The sequence below is a fragment of the Plodia interpunctella genome, chromosome 22 (assembly GCF_027563975.2).
Source record: "Plodia interpunctella isolate USDA-ARS_2022_Savannah chromosome 22, ilPloInte3.2, whole genome shotgun sequence".
NCBI classification, from domain to species: Eukaryota; Metazoa; Arthropoda; class Insecta; order Lepidoptera; family Pyralidae; genus Plodia; species Plodia interpunctella.
The window spans coordinates 3,711,406-3,731,338 of NC_071315.1; the positions used below are offsets into that span (position 1 = coordinate 3,711,406).

A 19,933-nucleotide genomic window follows, 5' to 3' on the forward strand; every position below is an offset into this window, starting at 1 on the left:
CAAATTTCGTTTGTGTGTTATGACACACATCAACAAAATTCCATAATATTCCATACATCAATACTGTTTTGACAAGTCACATCACACATACTATCAAAAAAAGTGTAAGTACCTACTCTATTAAAAATGTTAGAAGAGTTGGTTTTCACATTTTGTAAAACGTACACACTTTTGTTAGGTATTAATATTTTTTTTTATTTCTATTTTTCAGTGAATAAATCTTTTTTTCTTTAAAAAAATTATACTAGGTAGGTTTACGACTCTTGACGTAAATAAATAAACATTCTAACTTGTTGTTTGAGTTCTGGCAACACTAGCCTTGAATGAAAGAATTTCAAGAAATAGAAAGAAGTCACTAATTTATGCTAGACGGCGTCTTTATTTTGAGTTTCAATTGCTTAACTTTATAAAGGGAATTTCGAAACTATATTAGGTGCCCTTGTAGGAAATAGCAATAATTTGGGTGAGTATAACATTTAAAATATAATATTGATATAATAACAATATAAATAGATGCTTCTTATTTTCTATGCATACGAATTGTGAATGACGTAGATATAAATTGCACTTTTCTATTACCTATTAATGGATTGAAAGAAATCATTGGAGGCATTATTGCTTTGGCACTTACCCCTGTGTAAGAAAGCTAATTTATCATAGAATTCATAGATTTATTTACATATTGAATTTTATTTGCAGATCCAAAAACCAAGCAAAATGGGTGACCAACAGTTTTTCTTGAAATGGAATGATTTTCAAACGAATATGGTGACGTCGTTCAGGCATTTGAGAGACGAAAAGAGTTTTACAGATGTATGTATTGAAATGTAACATACCCTCTAACTTTATAACCTATTTGTTACACTATATTTTACTTTCAATCAATCATTTCCCAGTCATCTCGTTTTTTTAATAGTAAGCAATAATAATAATCTGTAGCCTGCACTAAACTCGCCACACAGATTATACACATACATATAAACAAATAGTTAATAATATCCACCAAATCTACAGCCAATACAAATACTCACCTCAACCAGTATTAGAGAATAACACACATGGTTATTTATTGTTTATACAGCTATATCATGTTTTAAGTTAGGCAGGATTAGGTATTTTTAGTACCTACTTACCTATATTTACTACATCTACACTAAAAATAAACAGACAGGCTGAAATGTTACTTCTCAATAAATTCAATATGATAAAAATGGACTGGAATCATTGATCCATAAGTGATTTTAATCTGTGGTCCGCAGACCCAGGTGTTCTTAGAGTACCTATGTGTCTCTCTCTATCAATCCACAGTCAGATGGTTGATTGGTCCTCCCATTATGGGACCAGTTTTACCCACTTGCCCGTGACGGGCTAACATCAAGTTTTAATTAGACCTGATATTATGAACTTGGTCTCAAGCCATATCACATATCCACATTAACAAAATTTACTTGAAACTAAATCATGTGTTTTTACACTTAATTGTAATATTAGAATTAGTTCTATATCTATATAATATGAGCTTAATTTTAATACGAGGATTATTATGTAATTATTGTTGGTATCTACACCAGCCTGCTGTCAGAAGACATTGTTTGGGTGACAGGAAAGCAATAGATGAAACTGGCACAGGACTGTAGGGAGTGGTACAAAAAAAGGGAGCCCTATACCCAATAGAGAATTCATGTAGGCTGAAAATACTAACTAATATTGGCGAAAGTAATGACAAAATCTAGTGAAGATAATAAATTTGTTATCCTTGCAGCTTCCACACATTCTTATTGTGATCCTATTGATATTCAATTATTAATTATGCACTCAATAATTTAAATCCTCTTTAATAAACATATGCTATACTTATAATTATTAATAATTTTTTCAGGTGACGTTAGCATGTGAAGGGCAGACTTGCAAAGCACACAAAATGGTGTTGTCCGCGTGTAGTCCATACTTCAAAAGTTTATTAGAGGTGAGTAACAAATAAAATGGAAAACACTGAATGGCTCATACTAAGCAAGTTTACACATCAAAAACTGCAGACAAATATCTGGTGGTAAAATCAAGATCAAAACATTGTAAAAAGTAGTCCCTTTCTTGTTCTTTGCAATGGCAAATCCAAGAACACCATCATCAATAAATTTAAGACTAACTTTGTTCTTGTCGGTGGAGCATTTTCCATCTAAACCAGAACACCATTGGCTACTAAATCATTTCTTGTCATAACTGAGTTATTGGCTTCGTCAATAACTGCCATCAAGTTAGCTCAAGGTACATTTATGTTTAGGAACTCTGAACAAGAATTTCAAAATTTAGATTTCCCTTTGTATTGGAATTAACTGTTATAGTGAAATCTACACTGTTCATTGGTTATTTGTAACCTCACTTATCCTGTCTTCCTAGTTGCATTCATGCCTTAAAGTCAGTTAAAAAATACCATTTAACTTCTGAAGATTTTTATCTGATGTCAACTACTTTTAAAAATGCTGTTATGTGTTTTTGTCACTTATCCGTCTGTATGAATGTGATAAACGCATAAACTTCATGACAGACTGTACGGTTTTCACCAATAGAATGATTTCTGAGGAAGGTTTATTAGTATAATTTATTATGGTTTTACCCGAAGCGAAGCCGGGAGAGGTCGCTAGTTTTTTACAAATTGATGACATGATGATGAGCATGATGAGTAGCTTGTGAGAAATAACTATAAATATAAAAAATTACGAGAAAAAGGCCTGAAAAGGTTTAATTTCTGAATAAATGATTTGAATTTGAGCAGGTTTTTGGCAAGTTCATCTACGCTATACAAATAACACAGGATGTTGTAGTGTTGCTAAAGCATCCACATAACATGCTTCATGTTATTGTAATAGTTCACACGGCTTCCTAAACTGGACCAGCTGTACCAATAATGTTGTTATTTGGTTGGCAATGTGTAGGAATATCTGTCAGGAAATTGTTGAGAACTAATTTTTATGTAATTTTTGTGCGAATATAGGACACTAGTTGTTGCCCGCAGCTATGCTCGCGGTAGCCTATGTTTGACATCGGGTTATTAACTATGTCTAATCCAAATTTCATTAACAGCAGACAGACTTTTTATAACATTAGTAAGTATCTATTGGTGTAAACCGCATGAAAGTTTTTTGCAATGCGGCAGAGGACTGTGTTTTGTAATAAGTAATGGAGTTGAATAAAGAAGAATTTTGGTTTTGTACTTCCAGGAGAACCCGTCGAAGCACCCGATAATAATCCTGAAGGACGTGTCGTACCTGCATCTGCAAGCGATACTGGAGTTTATGTACGCGGGGGAAGTCAATGTCTCGCAAGAGCAGCTGCCCGCTTTCCTCAAGACTGCCGCCAGACTCAAGGTTTCACAAATTTTCCTTTTTTTACGGCCAAAGTCATCATCATCATCAACAGCCATTTAAACATCCCCACTGCTGGGGCCTTCCTATATGGATAAGGAGTTTGGGCCATGACCCACGCCCCAATGGCTAGTAGTCGTATGAACACCCTCAACGTCACCAGGTTGCCTCACGATGTTTTCGTTCAACATTAAATTATACAATATTTCTCAAAAACAAATTGGCATTTCAGAATCAGAAATGCTGAAAGAAACTCATTAAACAAATAATGGAAAGCACTTCTGATATTATACGGATATAGTGCTAAAAGCTGCTTATTGTTTCTCACATATTTTCCCATTATTTCCGAGATACGGAACCCTAAAAAAATACATTCGGGTCACAAATAGCCTACACACAGGCCGACCCTACTATAAGGATTTTTTTTCCAGGTGAAAGGCCTAGCCGAGCCCCCGCCACAGATGCCGAGCATCAAGAGAGAAGGCTAACCTCAGTAAGTGCAAGTGCCCCACAGACTCTAGTGAACGTAACACCAATGTAACATACCAACCACATACTTTACGGTAACTGGCGATAGACAAGTTTTCTTTTTTATTTATAAATTAGTTTTACACCAGCCAGTTTCATAATTAAGTACACAAAAATGGAATTCAATTTGAATTTCTGTAAACTAATCTGATTGGTCAATTTGTATTAAAAAAAACCGTAATAGCAATTATGGGCGTTATTTTTGAAACTGACTCGCCAAGACGCATGTGTCGAATGGTTTTTCCTTCAAACGGTTTCAAACGAGTGATATGATTTGATAGGCGATTGTTAGCTCTCCTGATAAAAGCATCAAATTGTCACCGGTATGTCACGAAATCAAAAATTGCACTCTAGACCCTGGAACTGAAACTCAGAGATGAAAGTAATGCTCTCGCGCTATTTTGTCATCAAAACCACTTAATATCTGGCTGGTGTATAAAAGACAAACTTTATAGAACACGCCTAAGTAATAGAGCACTGGTAGACTCACAGCTTGGCACTATTTTCTTTTGTCCAGCTGAATGATGCGAATGTTTCGAAGATTTATCTGAATCTCAGATGTGAAATGTGTGTCAATTTTGAAACATACCTACCTATTATATTATATTACTGTAGACATGTGAAATTTATTTTAAGAGCACTTTAATAGTTCAGTCGCAATATAAAACTTTGACATTTTACGACTAGTAAACATTTTGCGACTGAACCCTTTAACACCACAAAAATATCTTAGGCGTGACCAATTTATTATCTCAATACAGTATTCTGTATAATTGATAGAAATGCTTTAGCCAAGCAATATATAGTAGTGCCTTTGAAGATTGCACGTTTAAATTGATTTTCACGTTTGGCAGCATACATATTTTTGCATTTGTATAGAAAAAAATACGCTATATTTTCTCACAAATGATATGATCGAGAAAATCAAAGATTCTTTCAATAAATACTTGTCTTTTGCCAATATAGGGAATCTCTTGTGTATCGTACAACGTAAAAGTATATGAATCAAACAATCACAATCACAACAGATACAGACTGTTATAATAGTTTCCGTGAGTACCAAGAATATATTACAAAGTTTCTAACGGTCTGGCGCAGAATGCGTACTTCTCAAAATGTTTAATTTCAAAAAATAACTTGTCAATTCAACTTGTGTTTGACATCCACATATACGAGTGGTATAAAAATAATACAGTTCTGAAATGTACAAAATGGGTTTTTTCAAGTTTTCATGAGAGCTTAATCATATTGCCAACGACGATATTGTATGGAAAATAACAACGCCTGCGTTGTAGAAAACAGCTCATCATTAAATTCGTCACTATTACCATAGTTTAAATATCTATACAGTGTAACTGTACGAGAAAGTAACTATTAATTTTCCATGTAATTTTTTTACGTTTTCGAAACATTTGAAGGAGTGATTTTGCTTCAGACCGTTATAAGGATGCATTTGTATTTGATGTTCACAATACTGTATCTATGATATATGGGAGCTAGCAAATCGTTGAAGCATAAATTGTTTTAGCCTTTTCTAACAAAAAATATGCTTTTATGAATTCTATTCACTTAGTTATTTTTGATACACACAATATTCAATCAACTTTAACTGGTTTTTCTCAATAACAAGACATAACTTTTAACATCTGGGTATCATTCGTAATTAATGTAAATAGAATGAGTGATAAATTTCAAAAATCGAGCGGGAATTGAACCCACGCCCCTGTCTATACGGGACGGCGCTCTTAATCTGAGCTATCGAGACCATGCCAGTTTGGCATTTTTTAATCTCATAATTATTTTCAAAATTAGTTAATAGTACCTGTGTGACGTGTAAGCAAAACAGTTGAAATTACTATTTTTATATTTTTTTTTTACTATTAAAATGATCTGGGATTTGCTCTCCCATATAATATATGTTAGATATAGTTGTTCGTTTAACACTGCAATAAGCATTGATGTGGTAGCATAGAGTTACAATACCCACTGTCCCGCTCCATAAGTTACCTAACAACCAAAGTGTTTAGAATAAAAACTGGTGTACAACTTCATTTCGAGATCCTCGAAGATGCTGTTATTTATATTTATACGTTTTTATGTTTCATGGGATAGCCAGAGCCTAAAAAGCCTTAAAATGTACAAATAGTGTTTTTACATTTTGCGCCTCTGGTAGCAAGGGTAAATTGGATACCACTCCAAAGGTTTATAGTATAATTTTTCTCTTTCCCACGGAATATTTACCATTTGCAAATAAGTTAACTTTTTTTTTTCGAAATCATTTTAGAACAGGTCTCTCGTAGGATCACTGTTTTGCTTAGTTTTTGTTTAAAAAAAATACAAGTTATAAACATTCCAATAATCCTAGTGTAGATAACAGCATTTTGGGGTTATGACTATGCTAGCATATCAATGTATAGTTCGTCCACCAATGGTTGCCTTACAATTATTTACTGATAATTGTGTTGCATGTCTATTTTATATTACAATAATAAACACCAGTGATATTTTGAACCTTATTACTATGTACTGTAAGGTTCCATTTCTAAATCGAACTCTTAAAATATTTCGGATCGAGTTAGGATATTTACTTCAATGACTTTTTGAAGAAAAATTGTTACTTTGTCAGTATTTAAAAGCATAATAAAGTAATTTAAGTTTAATCTAAGAAAATATCACAGTAATATAAATAGTAAATAGGTAACTATTGTCACATATTTTTCGTAAAATTATCTAAATTATACATTTTTATGAGATTCATTAATTTCTTAAATAAAATTGACATGCAACACATTAAATAAACATTAGTGTCACTGCTTTATCGTTATTAGGTGTTTTCGACACATTAAATTAATATACACTGCATAAAACCAATGTATATTGTATATCTACCTGTTCTTATGCTGCCGTGATGACATAAAAGTGACCAAATATTTCAGATTACGAGTGTAAATATATTTTTAAAATAGTTACACTAATTTTAAAATATCTATCGAACGTTGTAACGCAAGTAACATTCACAGCTGACACTTAGTGAAAATAATGTTAAATAACTAACTGCGACCCGATACTCCATTCCCATAGGAATTTCCCATAGGATAAAAGTATCCTATATGCTATTCCAGAATATATTCTACTCGTTAACAGATTCAGCAATTTACAAAAGCTTGCATTAACCAGTTTATATTTAAAATTATCCTGGAATAGTGATGGGACGCTAGTCCTGTGGGAAGAATTTTCAGTTTATATAATTGTAGTCATTTCCCATGATTTAACAATTTGCGTTTTTCTTTCACAACCAGCATAAGCAATCCAGACGGGCTATACATGAAGTGTGGTATTTTTCTTATTTAATATTATACATTATTTTGTATCATAACACGGGCTTTTATGTTATCAGACAGATGCCAATCCGGACTCCATTTGTTAAGATTGTATTATTTTTGTCAAGTATTCAACATGTGAATGCTCTTTTTTCGACCATAATTTCGGCACTTGATTTGGCATAAATCGAAAAATTTAAATGACAAATTTTATTTTTAATTAAAATACTTGTATGGATATTAAGTTCGCATAAGGTCTATTTTGTATTTTTACGAGTAATACTTTCTCCAATTTGCTTTTTTTCGTAATCTGTAAAATTTTGCAAAATTATTTAGTGCAAACAATGTAGACAAAAGTGCAATTTTATTTACACAGTGTAAATAAACCAGATCTCAAAACGCCCCAGGGCATTTCAGTGCGTCTTGTATTTCGACAACATTCTGTATAAGTTTGCAAGATTTCTTATTATTAAGTTTTTTCAGCACAAATTCTTCTTTTATTTTGTCGTGTGTACAGACTAGACATAACCATGCATTTCTTAACTGCCATTTTAACCCTAATTTTCCATAACTCATATTGTTAGATGTTTGTAAAAATGTAAATCAGATATTTTTAGACGACAGAGTAAAGGAATGTGCTGAATAATCAGAAATTTAGTTTGTAATGATTAAAATTATGAAAGATTTGTAATTTTAGATAATACAGAAAATTAATTACATTTACAAGTGTTTCATTTTGGTATCAATGCCAGCTTTATCCTAACGATTATCCCAAATAAGTCACTTCGTAATTGGCTCGTAACCGTAGCCTTCCATGTGACGTTCCGCGGATGTGATGGTAATATATGTAATGGTAAAATGTAATTGTCTTTTATCTGCTACTCAGACTATTATCACAGAGATCAACAACGAAACCGCCTAATTATTTACTATGGGAAAAAGTTAAGGTAGGTTGTCACACCACATATGTTAGTGTACTTATACTTAACTGCTTTAGTGTGAACACTATTAAATTATTAAGTATAAAAAATAAAAAGACTGGGCATTGGTGCTTAGCACCCAATAATAAAAAAAGATCTTTCCCTTAACCACTGCCCAATTTAAGTTTATTAATTAAAAACAATTGCCCAATAAATGCGAAAGCGCAACAAGCACTTGCATGGTAAAAAAGAAAAATCGCGCGCGTTGTGAATAAAAATTGTGTGCGAATACCAAACCCACTACTTTTATTTGGTACCGGACATTTTCTATCTCGGCGCGAAATGTGTATTTTTTCCATACTTCCGAAAAAGGAGAAGGTTATTCTATATTTTGATCGATGTTCTGTTTTGGATTTCCAGGGTAAACTGAGCTAGCGGGATCCATAAAAATACTAATAAAATATTATTTTTTAAAGAACGTTTATTACTAACACTAAGCAACAAAAATATTGTCAAAAAAACTACAGCACCCAATTAATATAAATAAATTAACCAATTAACATATACCTTTATAAAATGCATAAATTAAAATTAACGGAATGATAGTTACAATAAATGTCGAAACTTTTAGTATTCTTGAAGTTTCGATATATTGGAATTGCATAGACTTAACATAATATCTTTGGATTCGACTACAGTCGTATATATGTTTATATATTTTCAAAATAAATATATCACTGGTAAACATGGCTTTGGTAACAATAAGTTAAGCAATTAAAAGTAAAATTACTATGTGTAAAACACAAAACAATTATTATTTTACATTAGTTATGGCAACACAATAGGAACGTAACAACGATAAAATATTATTTTTGGATTCACACAATGGCACAAGTTAAATAAATTTAAAGACAATTTATAAATAATTTTGCCTATTAATATAAAATTGAACTTATAATGAAAATAATCTATTTGAAACTTGTCACACAATATTGGAATGATGATAGAAATAATATTATAATAACAACTGGAAAGCCAATAGTAAGGCCCGTTTCACTGCTTGCTGATAAAGCATCAGAATACCCCTTATGTAACATGTCAAATAGATAGCGTTAAAATTGTTTCACAACTGGATAGGACTAGATGACATCGAGCAGATTTATCTAGTTCAGTTCAGTTCATGATCAGTTAGTTTATCTGTCAGTTTACAATACGATATTTAATCAGGAAGTGGTGAAATAGGCCCTATATTAAAAATTAAATGCACTGTTTGTAGATCGATAGATCTTTAAAACTAAAAATAATAAAGACTATTTTGAAAAATAAAATCTGGTCTTAGGGAATAATTTCTTAAGGTCTTTTGAAATAGAGCAAATAAGTTACCCTACAGGATCAAGATGTAACTTGTTTCAAATGTAAAAGCACCAAATAAAGTATCAAACATAAAACTAACATAATCTAGGAACCCAAATATTCTTATTATTCATACATTATTTGGTTTGTAGCAATGCTATACATTTATGTAATTTATTCAAACAACTTTAGTAGTTTTTTATTCATATTTCTAACATTATGCACGTAAACTATGTAACATTCAACGTAATATATATATAAATGCACAGGCAGATGATATCAAATGAGGTACAAATATATTTATATGATTTGAATTTTTCAGTCAGCAATAATGAATATGTTTTAGTCAGTATACTTCTTACATGGTTGCTGACATCACAAACATTTGTTCTACAAGTTTTAATAATTTGTAAAATTTTACTTCCACAAAAATAAATCTTTAATTATCCGTTTGATGCTCAACACTCAATGTGGATTGCGGGCGAGGCGGGCGGGTGAGGAAGCACGGTGGCGCTAACGCGAAGGCGCATGGAGGTACTAATGTAAGGACGGGACAAGAATAACTTAAAAAATATAATTTTTATCGAATGTATTGAGTTATATCAAAACTCTTAGAACAAAAGTTGTTGATGATGTCAGATATCTAGTCATAAGAGATTGGTGTTTAAGAATAACCCTTGCGGGGATCAAATCAAATGTAAAAAAAAAATATTTGTACCAATTTAGAAAGTCAAACCTAAACTTTCTTAAACCCGTTAGGATTCGCGCTCTGCCATCGCCACGTGTCCTTGCACATGTCATCTAGCGTCCTTATCGCCCGCCACCCCAGCAACCTGTGCGAGAGCGAGACGTCCGCATAGTTCGCAGCTATGTCCCCGCTCCGGCGCCCGACGATTTTGTACGGAACTTTCCGACCGCTCGCGCGTTCGAAAGCTGATATCATTTCAAGGACTGAATAACCCGTGCCTGTGCCTGAAAAAAAAAACAAAAGCGTGTTTTTTTTTTTAATTCTTAAACTTCAATTCAATATATTGTATGGTGGCGATCATCCAAGCATTTTTCTAAGAGTGACATCAAAACAAGCAACTTTTATCCTACGACTTTCCACAGTTTTTTTTTTTCATATAAAAAAAATACAATCTAATTTGAGATTCTACACATACACTCTATATCATAGCCAAACACGTGTTGTATGGCTATGATACATATACAGTAGCGTTATGTAGCGGAATCATATATAGAGTTAACGTTTTATAGAAACGACATTAAAACTAAAAAAGGAATTTTTTATTTATTACGTTTAGACAAAAGTCGTAGAACAAAAGATGTTAGTCTCTATGTACCTTATTCGCGTTTGGAAGGTTATGCATTAGATACCTGTAACCCTGTATGCTATTCATCTACCAATTACTGACTTCCGTAACATATGTTCTTGAAAAGAAATGTAAAATTAAAATGCCACCAACTTTTCAGTATGCATTCGACCTGATATTTGAACGTTACGGCTAAACATAAGGACAATTCCTCACCCAAATTAATAGCATGGAATCCACCAAAACCGTGTTGTTGGAACAATTTGATAGCCTTCACGTGACCCTCTGCTAAATCCACCACGTGAATGTAGTCGCGGACACCGGTCCCGTCTGACGTTTTGTAATCGTTGCCGAACACTTTTAGTTCGTTCAGGCGACCTATTGCTACCTGGGAATTATATAAGCCGATAAATAAATGGACAATACTCAACGGACCACACTAAGCACTAAGCTTGTATCGCGGGTCCGATGGACACAAACACAGAGACGGGCACAACCCAGAACCGCAGGCAAATATTAGTAATCACAAGTAAAAATTATTTGCCCGCGCTGAGAATCGAACCCAACCACTACGCCATGGAGGCCGTATAAATACATAGTCTCTCGTCTAAATTCCATACGGGGTGGACAAGGGCGTCGAAACTAAAAGGCAATATTTAGCGGTATGGCGGGAAAAATTTCAAAATTTTAATATTATTTTTAAAAGAATGGTCAGACTTTGCCTTCGTCCGAGATGGGTGGAAGAAGAAATGAGACCTTTGCCCAGCAGCGGGACAAGTCATCAATGTTAAAAAAAATAATATTCACCTGTGCAATGTAAGGCATCAGATTGTTAGGAATCCCGCTGGGGTCCTCCCCGATGCGGCCGCTGATGTGCGCGCCGACTGGGTTGAAATAACGCAGCGATATCACCATCCAATTCTGCATTGTTGAAGCAAAACGAAACGGTAAATCGATTAATAATTATTTCGTCCATCCATACAGTTATTTTTAAACGTCGACGCAAAAAGAGGGGTTTTATAAGTTTTACGTGTCTGTCTGTGGCATCGTAGCTCCCAAACGGTTGTCGTTTAGCATTGTTGTATCATAGATAATTTTATCCCGAGTGTTCTCTGCCATATTTCATGAAAATCGGTTCAGCCGTTCAAAAGTTGTAGCGAAATGAATATTGAAAGTCGACGGTTTTTTAATTTGTCTAAACTTGTTACACTAGTTGTTCGCCGCGAACTTAGACCTAGCTAAAACAATTTGTACAAAATTGTGAATATTTTAAAAACGACTTAACAACCTATTTTGTTGCCCCACAAGCTTAAAAATTCTATTGACAGAGCCTACATATATTTTTACGACCAACGGTTCCAAAGTTATCGCGTTACAAACATATATACATACATACAAAAAATATAATTTTGCCCCAAGATGATTTAGACCTCGGTCGGTCAAAAAATGTCATTTTTGACACAAGCTTTTATTGTTGTCAGACCTTGACCATACAAAAAAACAAAGAAACAAAAATACAAATCTTTTCTGTTCATAATATTAGTATATGTCATATGTATGAATAGGAATTAGGAACTTTGATTATCGGCGTGGCTCTATCATTGTGATAATATCTTATCATTATGATTCTGCTAGCTGCGCCCCGGAGCTTCACTCCCGTGGGAAGTTCGGGATAAAAAGTACCCTATGCGTTATACCAGGTTATATTCTACCAGTGTACCAAATTTCATAACTATCCGTCCAGTAGATTTCGCGTGAAAGAATTTTGGTTATTATTTAAATATCAAGAAATTGTCACATGAGCGGTGAGAAATAGAATCTCTCATCACCAACCTTATCACTAGTGCACAGATCCTTCATCATCTCCTCGCAGAAGTACTTGGATCTCCCATAGGGGCTGGTCAGCGTCCTTCCAGTCGGGTGCCCCTCATCTAGAGGCAACCTCTCAGGCTCCCCGTACACGGTACACGAAGAACTATATATTAGTTTATATACGCCGTATTTGCGCATCACCTGAAAAAAAACTCGACGAACAGTTGCCAAACATCTATGTTTATCTATACATTGCTAGTTTTCATTGAGGTAAATAAATGCACTCATACTAACAACGCAATGTTCACGCATTCGCGTCGGCATGTGTTCGAGCGACAGCGACTTCGGCGACAGTGTGGAGATGGCATAACAAAAGTCGCAAATATATGTATAGGTTTTGCAAAACCTGAAATTTAATGCCGCTAGATGGCGGTAGTAGTCGTAAAATTGACAGTCAGACCTTGAATAATCTGACACCTGCGTTTGAAGAAGCATTGTAACAAGCTCTATTTCTCCTGTGCATACGAAAGCCGCGAACACATAATGTAAATGCCCTTTATACAAAGAGCTTTATGTCATTGAAATAAGGTTCAAATTTACCTCCAGCAGGGTACCGGTGCCCGTGATGTTCGCCTGGTAGTATTCGAGCGGTTTGTCAACGGATTCCCCGACCGCCTTCAACGCAGCAAAATGGATAACGCAGTCTATATTATGCTGGAACCAAATTTGTTGTTCGTTCAGTTCTATCAGTAGGACTAAGCAATCGCAATCAATTTAATATTATTAGAATTTTAATAATATGTATGAAAATACCTTACAAAAAATGTATACATAATGGAAAAAGAACAAACATTTGTTGAATTAGTCTTTTCCTTCTTTTCAGTCGTGTTTAGCTATATTGTGTTCTCCTACGGTGTCAAATCTGGATTTTCTGCACACCGAACACATTGGATGTCAGCAACAAAACGAAAAGACGAAGGAAACTAAAGACCTATAACTACTTTTAAATTCTTGCGTTGCATAATTATATTTACCGATAGCAGGGCCAACCGAATCTCACGCAAATATTGTCGAATGAACGACATTAATACCCTCGATTAGTTCGTATCGTTCGTACTATACCTACGTAATATAATAATTAGAAAGTGGACCTACGTTTTCAAACACTCGGCTCAATCCCTCTGCGTCTCTTATGTCCAAGGGATAAAAGTGTAAATTTTTGTTTGTAAGATCCTCTATCACTCGCAACGATTCTGGTTTCTTCTCGTTCGGCGCTCTACTGGAAAGAGGATATTGTCAAAGGTGGACATTTTTTTTTTTTACATTGGCATCTTTTTATCTACATGCTCAGTCCACAATACTGAACTTTTCGTATGGGAATAACGCCGAAATCGCGAACAAAAAATTTAACATACATATCTTGATACGCATGACTTGATAGTGCACCCAGGATCCGCTCCCAACAAGGGAACTCCTCAACGGTTTACAGCACGGACATGTATTTTTTTGTGTCACGCGTTTATTGAAACAAGATCTCTCTGTCGACAAAAGTTTGAGGCAAAAAATAGTATACTTTGAAAAAAAAAAATTTACACTTGCTAGTACTTAAGCATAATAAAAATAGCATGAGCAAAAATAATGTAGACATAAAAACACACTTGTAAGCATTGCTAAGGTTGTCCACGACGACAATGTCATAGTTGCTGTATTCCTCTTCTCTTTCTAACAAGGTGATGACCGTGTGAGAACCGATGTAACCCGCACCGCCCGTTACTAAGATGGCGGGTCGCATTGTGTCTCTGCAACAACGAATTTATCATTAATATTTTAAAAAAGGCATAAGTTGTTGAAGTTAATAACCAGAAGTATTTACATATATAAATTACATCGTCATCCTTTTTTTATTTTGTCAACATTGTTATTTTTTTTACAGTCACGTCGATACAAAGTTAGGTTGATTAAAAAAAGATGTTATATTTTTTTTAATCGACAACCAAAAAAATATTTTTTCCTGTCATATTTCCAATTTTGCTTCGTATAAATACAATATTATCTCGCGATTCTCTTGATACTTTATCTTTTAATTAGAACAAACGTACTATCAAGAGCAAATTTGAACAAATAAATAATCTAGGCCGATAAAATTACGCTGAACACGTGCAGAACTCAGTGTGCGTAGTGTTACTTTGGTATTCCCATATCACTATCAAGTCGATTCGCGAGACACAGCCAACCAATAACATTGCGCCATTGTGACGCAACGGCAACCACACCGCAATGTGATTGATCGCTGCGGCTGCGTCTCACTTCGAAAACTTTCCGACGGTCGATATCAAAAACTGAAACCACACTACGACCTCAGTTATGACGTATGTAGATCCAGATTGTCAATAGCATGTGAGGCCACTAAGGGTAGGCCTTGAATATAACTGACAGACAACAACAACATTCCCAAAGAGGATTGACGTCAGGCAGGCGGTCGTAAAACCGTATTGCCAGCCCAGAGTCCTCTCTAAAAAATGCTTGAAGATTTTCAAGCAATGTTTCGAGAGGACTCTGGGCTCACAGTCGAGAATGTAATCTGAATACGCGAGGATTAGAGAAAAAGATATAATTTCGTTCTATGAAGCACCTACTGTTAATTAGAATTGACGACCTCGGTGGCGCAATGGTAAGATTCTTGCCACTGAACCGAGAGGTCCCGGGTTCGATCCCCGGTCGGGTCATGATGGAAAATGATCTTTTTTTCTGATTGGCCCGGGTCTTGGATGTTTATCTATATATGTATTTACTATAAAATATAGTATCGTTGAGTCCCATACCACAAGTCTCGAACTTACTTTGGGGCTAGCTCAATCTGTGTGATTTGTCCTAATATATTATTATTATATATTATTATTATTAGAAAAGTAAACTAAAAAACCAATATACCTACTACATACATACAGTTTCTCATAAAATCCACATTGCATTGCAATACGTAGATTCTAAATTCTAAGCAAGGCTCAGGACAACATGGAATGAACCATAAAATTAACTAAACACGTTTGAAATCTGCATGGCAAATAGTAGTCACGTTTTGCTTACAATAACATAAACAATCATAATTTCACAGCAGAATATTTGTGATAACACTCGGTAGTTTTACAAATTACGTAAGATGGTTGCTCCTGATTGGAACTAATTGACACATCTTTATTTTAGTATGTCAGTTGCTAACTCTCGTGTCAGATTTCAAATCCGTCCAGTAGTTTTTTTTAGTTTATCGCGAACAGACAGACAGACGCGGCAAAGGACTTTGTTTTATAATATGTAAGGATAAGGACTTCGCTCAGGTAAAACCACCAAAAAGTAGGCTAATAAATTACCTTCCAATATAAAAAACGCAACGCAAACGCAAAAGTCATTTCAATGTTTCAAATCACTGCTACACGATTATATTATTGAAATATAGCTACTGCTCATAGATATCTGAATACATTCGTCCTATAAAGATCCCTCACATTTATTTCTTAATATCTCCACGTACGCTAATACGCATAGATATCTGAATATAGCTGCTGCTATTTCTTCTTAAGTACATACTTACATGAATAATTTTTATATTTTTATATCTTTACTGAATATTTATATATAGATAATAAATAATAATAATATACATTGCCTAAGTTTATAAAAATCTAGTCTAACTGGATAATAGGTTTTTTCTGTTCCTTTTGTTTGCCCCATGTTTAAAATGTTATTACGGTGACTGCATCTTAGTTTAAGCATATTTGTAAATTATTTTCTCATGTAAGTGGATTTTGTAATCTTTTTATGAGAATAAATTCTTTAAACCTAACCTAAACCTATGTTACATCCAAACTTTTCGTCTCAGTGCCAAATATCATCGAAATCGGTCTTGGGTTTTGAGTTTATTATTTACAAACAAAAATTTTTTTTTCCTCTATCATATTTAGTATGAATATGTTTATTATCCTACGTCGGCAGCACGATTACGATATTAGATATTATCTTTATATTTATCTAATAAAGTAGGCATTCAATTACCTCAACAAACATGTTTTACAATGTAATAACACCTTATCGACAGATATACAGATCTTTTCATTTTTTATCATTTAAAAAAATTTGCAGAATTATGAAAAGACCAATGTCACAGATTATATAACAATAGTTATACATCGGGACATACATAGATCATTTTAATATATTGACTCATTTAAAAATTTACACGTATTATCAGTATTCTTATATAAAATAAGTTAAAACTATAATCGTACCTAACTATAATATAAAAACGAAATTAAGGAAAGATATTATTGTAACACTGCTTAAAATTTAATTATCTGAATTCACACTTGCCTAAAACTAAAGTAAAAATAAAATTACAACATACGAATAACATACCTACATACATATGAATTTTAGAATAGGTAAGCACCTATCATCCTGTAGCATAAAAAAAAATTGATAAACATATTCACAAAAAACAACTCTAATTTTTAATAACATTCATTTTTGTGTCACTGGCAACAAGACATTTTAAAATTATTTAAAAAAACTAAATAAAAGAACACTAACTTTTAAAATCTGTGACAACAAACCGCACGTTAGGTCTCGATGCCAACAGGGTCACTGTTAAGTGTTATCAGCAGTATTGCTAGTCCACTACGTGTCCGCTACATACATAACTATGACCGACTATACACTATAGCTGAAAAGTTCGACAAACTTGGCGAATTCGGCATAAATTGCTGGTTTTTCATTGCAGTAAATAAAAGCTCTCATACAAACTACCCAATGTTCGTTCTTTCACTTAGGCATCTCTCTGTGTTCGCCGATAGTGTGTAGCAGGCATTACACTCTCATAGATTATTTTATCGTTCGTGTATCGTCGAGTGCCATTTCGATTGGTATTTGACATGTTTATGACCGAAGTATTACGACGACCGTGCGGTGCGAAGTGGGGACGAAGATGTAAGAAAAAGAGAGATTTTATCGAACGAAAGAGATATTTTATCGAAAGAAAGGGAGATATTTTATCGAAAGAAAGGGAGATATTTTATCGAAAGAAAGAGAGATATTTTATCGAAATAGAGAGATTTTATCGAAAGAAAGAGAGATTTTATCGAAAGAAAGAGAGAGATTTTATCGGAAGAAAGAGAGAGAATTTATCGAAAGAAAGAGAGATTTTATCGAAAGAAAGAGAGATTTTATCGAAAGAAAGAGAGAGATTTTATCGAAAGAAAGAGAGAGAATTTATCGAAAGAAAGAGAGATTTTATCGAAAGAAAGAGAGAGATTTTATCAGTACAAATATATAGGAAGAAGAGGTCCAGGGAGTCGAGGAAGATTATGCAAGGCAACTGAAAGAGAAGGAAAAACATATATAAACATTTTTTGTTATTATTTTTGAATTCTTGATAACATCAACAAAATTTGAAAAACATTTAGAAAAGTACAGGTGAATAAGCAGCACGACCAAATTCACACTAATGGAAACTTAGAATTTTTTCCATAATAAAACAAAAATGACAATTGCTGCAAAAATTGAATTTACAAATTGTGTGATGATGACCTAAATGATGATTCAGCTTTAGGAAACCAAGTAGGAAATTGGTCATCATTGTTAGTTTATTATCTCCTATTATTTACACTGTGACAGTTCATAATCATATTCACGATATAATTGTATATTTCCTGTTATTTTTTGTGCACAGAATACATATTTTTTATTTTATTCAGAGATACCAAAACCTTATTTATTGCTATTAAACCAAAGCCTTATTTATTGATATTTTATTGCTTTTATTTCAATCAACCATCTTCATCTTTTGTGGTGTGCAAACACTGATGTCAGATTTTATTCAAATTTCCTAAAGGCATCTGACATGAATTTTAAGACCACCTTTTTCTTCACCAGAACCAATATGATATTTATCAGTAGTTAGTTTATTACTGATAAATATCATATTTGTGGATGAGATTCTGAAATAGTCTCTCTCATCCTCATGAGGATGACCAGTTACATTCGGAGCTGTGACACCTCGAAGCCTAGGGTTTGCTTAAAAAAACAGACCAATAAATTTCTAAGATTTGGCAACACTTTTACAACCAGCTGCCTTGCTGATGTCAACTGTCTTTGGGGATGCTACACTTGCCTATCAGCTGTTGAGGTATGTGTCCCTTAGTTGCCTCGTACAATATACAGGGGAGGATTTGGAGTAGCTAATGAAGTAACTGTAAGGGTTAAACTAATATTTTTATTAGACACTGCAAGGCAAGTCATAAAATTAATAACAGAGAATAGGTTCAGTGACCACACAATTTAAATGTAATAGTAGCCTTTAAATTTCAAATTAGAATCTAGTCTCACAGCCTCAAGATAATAAAAGTATTAAAAAGATCATAAAACTACAATAGCGAGTTTAAAACTTCTAAACAACAACAATATATATTTTTGAGATTATTTTAATTTTCAATTACTTACCCATTGGTAAGTGGAGTCATTGTAGCAATACGTCGCAGGCCGAACTATACACGTAGCCCGCGCGTGGCGAGTAGCGACTGCATTCAAGGTTTATTTACTCAATTGAAATAAACACTGCTGAATCGGCAATAGGTAGTTTTATGATGCTCAAAATTTTCAAAGTACATAATTTATATTTTCTGAGATAAGTCAGTATTAAAATAATATTTTATAGATACAAAATTACCGATTCACCTTATAGAACACGAATGAGAAACCAAAATTAGAGGAAATTTTAATTTGAATAAACCACAAAATTAGATAAACTTTTCAGTGAGTGATGACAGACAGTTTCAGCAAGACAGGAAAATGGTATAGGTACAAACAAACGTTCTGAATGTAGAATTCCATGAAATGTTTTCTCTTAACTTGTAATTATTTCTTTTTTCGTACCTACCTATGTATCTAAACCATTATTTTCATTTCTTCTGAAGGAAAGGAAATGTGGTAGGTATTCTTAATAAAATATGCAAGCGAAAATATTTTCAAAAATAAATATTTAAATCAAATTGTTTGTGGATTCTTTCGGATTCGAATTGGATTATGATTAGTTGTAATTGTCAATTTTGACTTTGACATACAGCATTGACAGTTAGTCTCGTTCTTCAAAAACTTTTTTCAGTAAATATTTTTATTGAAAAAGCCCAGCGACATTTGTGTATACATCGTACAAAACATTACAACCACAGATGAACTACTTGTGATGCATCGCGTCTTATTAATAAATGAAAATTTAATTAGTCCTAAAAGTATTTTTATATTTACACATTTACTAATATTTTAGTTTGGTATTG

At 33.5% G+C, this 19,933-nt stretch overlaps 2 protein-coding genes across 9 annotated transcripts; one reads left to right on the forward strand and one right to left on the reverse strand.

The window, feature by feature from the left end:
• Window positions 1-321: 321 nt before the first annotated feature.
• Window positions 322-7,929, forward strand: LOC128679716 (longitudinals lacking protein-like). Its single transcript, XM_053762133.2, has 5 exons — window positions 322-463; window positions 700-813; window positions 1,880-1,966; window positions 3,219-3,365; window positions 3,794-7,929. The coding sequence occupies exons 2-5, from the start codon at window positions 718-720 to the stop codon at window positions 3,848-3,850; spliced, it is 387 nt and encodes a 128-aa protein (XP_053618108.1). The 5' UTR covers window positions 322-463; window positions 700-717; the 3' UTR covers window positions 3,851-7,929.
• Window positions 7,930-9,314: 1,385 nt separating this feature from the next.
• Window positions 9,315-19,720, reverse strand: Gale (UDP-galactose 4'-epimerase). Of its 8 annotated transcripts, none has more exons than XM_053762188.2 (9): window positions 19,537-19,670; window positions 19,101-19,177; window positions 14,267-14,407; window positions 13,764-13,887; window positions 13,209-13,322; window positions 12,630-12,809; window positions 11,604-11,717; window positions 11,013-11,184; window positions 9,315-10,455 (listed from the first exon to the last, which is right to left on the reverse strand). In XM_053762188.2, the coding sequence occupies exons 2-9, from the start codon at window positions 19,118-19,120 to the stop codon at window positions 10,220-10,222; spliced, it is 1,101 nt and encodes a 366-aa protein (XP_053618163.1). In that variant the 5' UTR covers window positions 19,121-19,177; window positions 19,537-19,670; the 3' UTR covers window positions 9,315-10,219. The 8 variants fall into 8 exon arrangements, with proteins under 8 accessions (XP_053618163.1, XP_053618166.1, XP_064292773.1 ...); XM_053762191.1 differs by lacking the exons at window positions 19,101-19,177; window positions 19,537-19,670 and adding exons at window positions 17,019-17,060; window positions 17,193-17,579; XM_064436703.1 differs by lacking the exon at window positions 19,101-19,177 and having other exon boundaries at window positions 13,764-13,884; window positions 19,537-19,720.
• Between the last annotated feature and the right edge of the window lie 213 nt (window positions 19,721-19,933).

Coding starts and splice junctions, on each gene's coding strand:
- LOC128679716 (XM_053762133.2), top strand. CDS start 718: ATGGGTGACCAACAGTTTTTCTTGAAATGGAATGATTTTCAAACGAAT. Junction 814..1,879: donor ACGAAAAGAGTTTTACAGAT/GTATGTATTGAA, acceptor TAATTTTTTCAG/GTGACGTTAGCATGTGAAGG. Junction 1,967..3,218: donor ACTTCAAAAGTTTATTAGAG/GTGAGTAACAAA, acceptor TTGTACTTCCAG/GAGAACCCGTCGAAGCACCC.
- Gale (XM_053762188.2), bottom strand. CDS start 19,120: ATGACTCCACTTACCAATGG. Junction 11,718..12,629: donor ATCTGTGCACTAGTGATAAG/GTTGGTGATGAG, acceptor TCAACAATGCAG/AATTGGATGGTGATATCGCT. Junction 10,456..11,012: donor ATTCCATGCTATTAATTTGG/GTGAGGAATTGT, acceptor TTTTTTTTTCAG/GCACAGGCACGGGTTATTCA.